At 40.7% G+C, this 6833-nt stretch overlaps 1 protein-coding gene across 1 annotated transcript; it reads left to right on the plus strand.

Annotated features, from left to right (window-relative positions):
• The first annotated feature begins 1016 nt into the window (after nucleotides 1-1016).
• LOC129956800 (uncharacterized) lies at nucleotides 1017-1835 on the plus strand. Its single transcript, XM_056068745.1, has one exon. The coding sequence runs from the start codon at nucleotides 1017-1019 to the stop codon at nucleotides 1833-1835; it is 819 nt and encodes a 272-aa protein (XP_055924720.1).
• Nucleotides 1836-6833: the final 4998 nt, after the last annotated feature.

The raw sequence follows: 6833 nt of genomic DNA on the forward strand, positions 1-6833 counted from the left end.
TGGACAATATTCTACAGCTGGAGACGGAAATCCGTAATGCATTTGTGCGCAGAAATCATTTGGTATCGATATTCATAGATATTGAACGGGTGTCCCAATCCCGAGGTACCTAGGGATCTTTACTCCTTTCATGTTCAAACTCCCCTACGCCTTCTGCTTTCTGCTGTTTTTCCTTCCCTCGACGGTAAGCGAGGGAGCTCTCCATGAGAAGCGGTCGCCGCTCTGTTTGCTTCTTGCTTCTCATGGACAGCCAAAACCCCACGTGTTTGCCGTGCGTGGCGACCCATTTGAAAGACGGGTGGTGCACTGTGGTCCCCGGTGTATCAATCGGCTGGTACCTAGTCACCTCAGTGGCTAGTCTGCTAGGGATCAAGCGAAGGGGCTACTCCTTGGGCTTGGCGTTAAGGGTGGTCACTGTCCCCGGGGGTAGCTCCCAGCGTATAGGTACCGATTAGCACTAGGGTGGATGCCGAGGCTGATAATAACCAGAGCCGGTAATTGCCTTCCCTTGTTGGGCTCCGTGGTGGGCGGTGCCGTCGGACCCGAATCATTTATCATATCGTATGGGGCCTAAAAACTTAAATCAACAAACGACACGGAAAAATACTGAAAAATATTACGACCATTTTTTTGTCATCAAAAGACTTTCTGAGAATAAGGAGACATTTCACACGGTCTCTCCGTTCCTTGTAGAAAAAGCCGTTTCTGGAACACTTGGGGAAGTTTCTGCCATTCGCAAACTTCGTTCGGGAGATTTGCTGGTGGAAGTTAATTCTCGAAAACAATCTAATCAAATTCTCAAACTGAAAGCATTAGCTACAATTCCCATTTCTGTAAGCGCGCATACATCTCTTAATTCTTCTAAAGGTGTTATTACATGTGGGGAGTTATTTCATACATCAATTGAAGAAATTACAAATGACCTAAAACCTGAAGGAGTGATACATGTACGCCGTATCTCAATTCGGCGGGATGGACAACTTCTCCCTACAAAGCACCTCGTTCTTACCTTCTAAATGCCTACTTTGCCAGAAGTAGTTAAAATAGGATATCTGAGATTGAAAGTGCGTCCTTTTATACCTAACCCTCTGAGATGCTTTCAATGCCAACGTTTTGGGCACTCTAAGATCGCCTGCCGCGGGACACTTACTTGCGCCCGTTGTGCAGAGAAAGGACATGATAGCCAGCAGTGCACCTCATCTGAAAAGTGCGTCAACTGTGATGGCGAACATACTTCCTTTTCCAGATCATGTCCACGTTGGAGGTTGGAAAAAGAAATTATAACTTTGAAAACAAAAGAACAAATTTCTTATCCAGAAGCGAAAAGAAGAATCGAGGCACAGACATCTTCCCCTGGGGTCAGCTATGCATCAGCTGTTAAAAAATCATATTGTAAAAACTGTTCATGTAAAAATTGTGCGCAGATTGTTGCTGAAAAAGTTCCTCCCGCAAAAACATCCGAATCTGATACAGAACCTTCCACAAACAGTGCTCCTGAATCTCACGATCCACCGAAACGTAAACCAAAACCAAAGCCTCCACGTGCTCTTAAATTAAAGCTTTCGAAACACGGCCTTTCACAAGAAATGATTTCGGAAAAATTTAAATCAAAATTGAAAAAATCCAATATTCGAAATTCGGTTGCTCTGGGACTTGCAACTACGGGGACAGTCCAAAAGGATTTACCTACTATTTTTGGAGGATTGTCCAAAAGTCCCGATTCAATTGCTCTCCATCCATCCGACGAAGAGGAGGATGACCTTGAAATGAGTTGCGAAATAACGCCAACTCAAACTAACGCCCTTTATAATTCCCACGTTAAAAAACTTTCTTAATGGGTACCTTTCTCTCGTGGAATTGTCGCGGCATTCGGACAAAGCTAACTGACATGAAAGCTCTCATTAATAAATCAAATCCTGTTTGCGTAGCTCTTCAAGAGACATTTTTGAAACCAGATATTCACTTCAAATTAAGAGGTTATAATTGTGCAAGGAAGGATAACGAAACTGGTGCATCATTCTCTGGTGGAGTGTGCATTTTAACCTCCAACTTTTATCCCAGTACTATCCTTAATCTACGCACTAACTTGCAAGCTGTGGCTGTGCAGATTCATGTCAAATCCTTGGTCACGGTCTGTTGCCTTTACTTGCCTCCAAATGGGGTTATTTCGCAGGACGATTTGAATACTTTGGTTGATCAGCTTCCAACTCCCTTCATTTTGCTTGGTGATTTTAACGGGCATAGTACTTTGTGGGGTTCGGATAGCACTAACTCCCGTGGGCGACAGATAGAACAATTCATTTCTGATAACTGTCTCTGTCTGCTCAATAACAACGAAAAGACATACTTTCATGAACCCACTCGTACTTTCCATTCCCTTGACCTCGCTATTTGCTCTCCGGCAATTTTCCCATTATTGAATTTGGCAGTTGAAAGCGATTTACATAATAGTGATCATTTTCCTCTTGTCATCTCTCATGATGATAATAGTAATTTGATGCAAAGCCCACCAACATACATTTTCCAAAAAGCAGATTGGGCTACATTTACTAAGTTAGCATTGATTACAGAAGAAATGATTTCATCTGCCGATATTAGTGAGGCTGTCCAAAATGTCACTGATTGCATTATTAAGGCCGCTGATGCTTCAATTCGAAAGCGTACCCCTCTTCCACGCAAATTTCGCAAACCATGGTGGAATGATGAATGTCGTAATGCTTATAAGGAACAAAGAAAATATTGGGGTATTTTCCGCAGGTATCCTACCACGGAAAATCTTGTTGCATTTAAAAGAGCAAGAGCAAATGCTCGTCGAATTCGGCGCCGCAGTCAAAAAGAATCTTGGCAAAGTTTTATATCTACCATCACTTCCAATACATCTAGTGCACAGTTGTGGAAGAAAGTTAAAGCGGCAAACGGAATTTATAAAGAATTCGCTTTCCCCATCTTAAATACAGAAACGGCTTCATATTCCTCGCCACTTGATATTGCAAATGTTATTGGAGAAACCTTCGCTGATGTTTCAAGCTCTGTTCCTAATAATCCGACTTTTCGTGCGATTAAGAGACAAGCTGAACAAGTGCCTTTGAAGTTTAGAACCCGCATGGTCCTCTCTTATAACAATAACTTTAAGATAGTGGAATTAAGGAACGCTCTTTCTCGTACTCGAGATACTAGCCCAGGTGTCGACGGGATTACCTACAGTATGCTTCGCCATTTAGACGAAACCTCTCTTTTGCATCTCCTGAACCTGTTCAACAGAATCTGGAGTGAGCAAACTTTTCCTGAACAATGGTATGAAGCCATTGTGATACCTACCCTTAAACCTGGAAAGGTTCCTACCAATCCCTCAAACTATAGGCCAATTGCTTTAACTAGTTGTCTCTGTAAAACGCTCGAACGCATGGTAAATGCCCGTTTACTCTATGAACTGGAGAAAAATGGGTATATTTCACCTTTCCAAAGTGGTTTCCGTCGAGGACGTTCTACCAATGACAACTTGGTTATGCTTGAATCTCAAATTCGAAATGCATTCGTCCGGAGAAACCATCTAGTTTCTATATTCTTCGATATAGAAAAGGCGTACGATCGTACGTGGCGGTATGGCATCCTCCGTACTTTAGGTGATTTTGGTTTTAAAGGTAACTTGCCAGTTTTTATTCAAAATTTTTTAAAATTTCGGACATTTCGAGTCCGTATTGGTAATACATTTTCTCATCATTTTATTCAAAGTGAGGGTGTTCCTCAAGGAAGTGTTTTGAGTGTCACCCTTTTTATTCTCCATATAAGCCAAATTATTCATGTTTTACCATCATCCGTTTGTGGAACACTATATGTGGATGATCTACAAGTCTCCTGCCAGGGGTCTAATATGGTTTTAATAGAGCGACAACTTCAGAGGGCTGTTAACAAACTCATTTCATGGTGTGATGAGAATGGACACACGCTTTCCCCTGAAAAGAGCCGCTGTGTACACTTTTGTCGGAAACGGAGTCTCCATCCTGATCCTGTAATACAAATTCGAGGTGTTGATATTCCAGTCGTTGAGGAAGTACGTTTCTTAGGGGTCATATTTGACCGGAAACTCACTTTCCTTTCGCATGTTCTTCATCTGCGAAAGAGGTGTGAAAAATCCCTCAACATCCTAAAAGTTCTCTCGACTACAAGATGGGGGGCAGATCGAACATCTTTACTTCGTATCTATCAGTCTGTTATTCTGTCGAGAATTGATTATGGATGCGAAATATATGGTACAGCTCGTTCTGGTGTTCTCCGAAATTTAGACACAGTACACAACAGTGCTTTGCGTATATGTTCTGGAGCCTTTCGTACATCACCAGTTCATAGTTTATATGTGATTTGTCATCAACTTCCACTTTATCTGAGACGGAAAAAATTATCTGAACTATATTTTTTCCGTATTGAATCCTCTATCAATCACCCTATTCGTAGAATTAATTTACCCATTGGCCTGGGGCGATTATATAATGCACGTCCTTCTAATATCCTACCTTTTCGTGAAAGGGTAAAAAGAGCTTTTGCTGATGTAAATATTTTAAATCTGCAGGTTCATAATACTAACGCTTATGCTTTGCCACCCTGGGATATCCCAGAAATATCATATCTTAACCCTTTTCTCGCTTATGACAAGTCTACCACTTCATCTGTTGTCTTTCAACAACTTTTTCTATATCACCGCAATGAATATTTTACACACATTCCTGTTTTTACGGATGGCTCAAAGACAGCTCATCAAGTAGGTTGTGCTGTCGTCATTGCTGAGGACACAGGCAGCTTTCAGTTGAGTACTTTGTGTTCAGTTTTAACTGCTGAACTAATGGCAATTATGATTGCTCTTGAAAAAATTTCTAACCTCACTTGCCACAAATTTTGCATTTATTCTGATAGTATGAGTGCTCTGGAGGCCCTCAGCCATCCTCATACTAAAACACATCCACTAGCTGTAGATATCCTACATCTTTGGAGAGATTTGCAAGCTCAGAACTACCAAATTTTATTTTGTTGGTTACCTGGCCATGTTGGCATTGTTGGCAATGAATCTGCTGATGCTGCAGCAAAGACAGCATCCACTTCTCTACAACGAGCTATTCCGTACACAGATTTAAAAAAATATATTTCTCAACGTATTTTTTATTTATGGAAAGAATCATGGGATTTGCAGATTTCTAATAAGCTGCATTCTATTCAGCCTGACATCACTTTGTGGCCGGTAGTTCCAGTACGCGAGTTGGACGTCAAATTGACTCGGCTTCGCATTGGCCATACTCGCCTCACACATAAACATCTTCTATTTGGTGAGCGATGTCCAGTCTGTAATGCGTGTGATGTTAATTTAACTGTTATTCATATTTTATCAGAATGTCCAATTTTTAATTCTCATCGATTACGTTTATTCGGTAAATCATCTTCAAACATTCGTGACTTGGTGGGAGAACATCCCCACCCAAATATTTTTACTTTCTTGAAAGAAATTGGTGTTTTCCATTTTATTTAACTTGTTCAATTTTATCTCCACATTTCATGGTTTTTGCAAATTTTACTTTAACTTTTTAGAACTTCACTGAATATTTTTTATCTTCAACCATATGTTTGGCGCAGCATAGCCTGATATGGCTCTTGTGCCACAAAATCAGAAATAACCTAACCTAACCTATCATAGATATTGAAAAGGCATATGATCAGACTTGGCGTTATGGGATACTTCGAACCCTCTTTCAGTTTGGGTTTCGAGGCCAATTGCCGCTTTTTATTGAAAATTTTTTATCTCGCCGTGTTTTTAAGGTCCGTGTTGGATCGACGTTATCCGATTCTTTTATTCAAATGGAAGGCGTTCCTCAGGGTAGCGTATTAAGCGTTACCCTTTTTATCATCCACATTTCTAAAGTTCTTTTAATACTTCCTTCATCAGTTTTAGGCACATTGTATGTAGATGATTTACAAATTTCTTGCCAGGGATCAAACATGAGACTGATTGAAAGGCAGCTGCAGACTGCTGTGAATAGTCTTGTCAAATGGTGTGATCAGAATGGATACAAAGTTTCATCAAGTAAAAGTTGTTGCGTCCATTTTTGTAGAAAACGTAGTCTTCACCCTGAACCAGAAGTTTATATAAGCAACAGAGTACTTCCTGTGGTCCCAGAAGTTCGTTTTCTCGGAGTAATTTTTGATCGAAAGCTTTCTTTCCATCCTCACATCTGCTTTTTACGAAAGAAATGTGGGAAAATGCTAAATATTCTGAAGGTTCTCTCCAACACATCTTGGGGGGCTGATAGGACATCATTACTCCGAGTTTATGAAGCTCTGATTCTATCCCGAATAGACTACGGTTGTATAGCATATGGCTCTACCAGCAATACTGCTTTGAAGAAACTTGATACAATCCATCATTCTGCCCTGAGGATTTGCTCTGGAGCTTTCCGCACATCCCCAGTGCAAAGCTTATATGTGACGTGCCATCAACTTCCACTCTCTCTGCGTCGCCAGAAATTGTCATTGCAATATTATTTTAAAATTTCATCCATACCTAAGCATCCTTTAATTTACACCACTCTCAGTCAATTCTTAGAACGACTTTATAATGCTCGTCCGACAGCTATCCGTCCGTTTTATGAACGCATGAAATCTTTCACTTCTGGCACACAACTTTCCGAAGTAAGAATATTATCTATTGACCATTTCTGCTTTCCTCCCTGGAATACACCATGTATTGCTCATATAAACCCATTCCTTGATTTCAAAAAATCTCATATTGATGCACACTCGCTTCAGCGAATATTCCTTGAACATCGTGCCCAGTATAACAACTATAAAAC

Source organism: Argiope bruennichi, chromosome 11, assembly GCF_947563725.1.
Source record: "Argiope bruennichi chromosome 11, qqArgBrue1.1, whole genome shotgun sequence".
Classification (NCBI taxonomy): domain Eukaryota; kingdom Metazoa; phylum Arthropoda; class Arachnida; order Araneae; family Araneidae; genus Argiope; species Argiope bruennichi.

What these genes read in the sequence shown, in the direction of transcription:
- LOC129956800 (XM_056068745.1), top strand. Translation starts at nt 1,017, where the DNA reads ATGCCTACTTTGCCAGAAGTAGTTAAAATAGGATATCTGAGATTGAAA.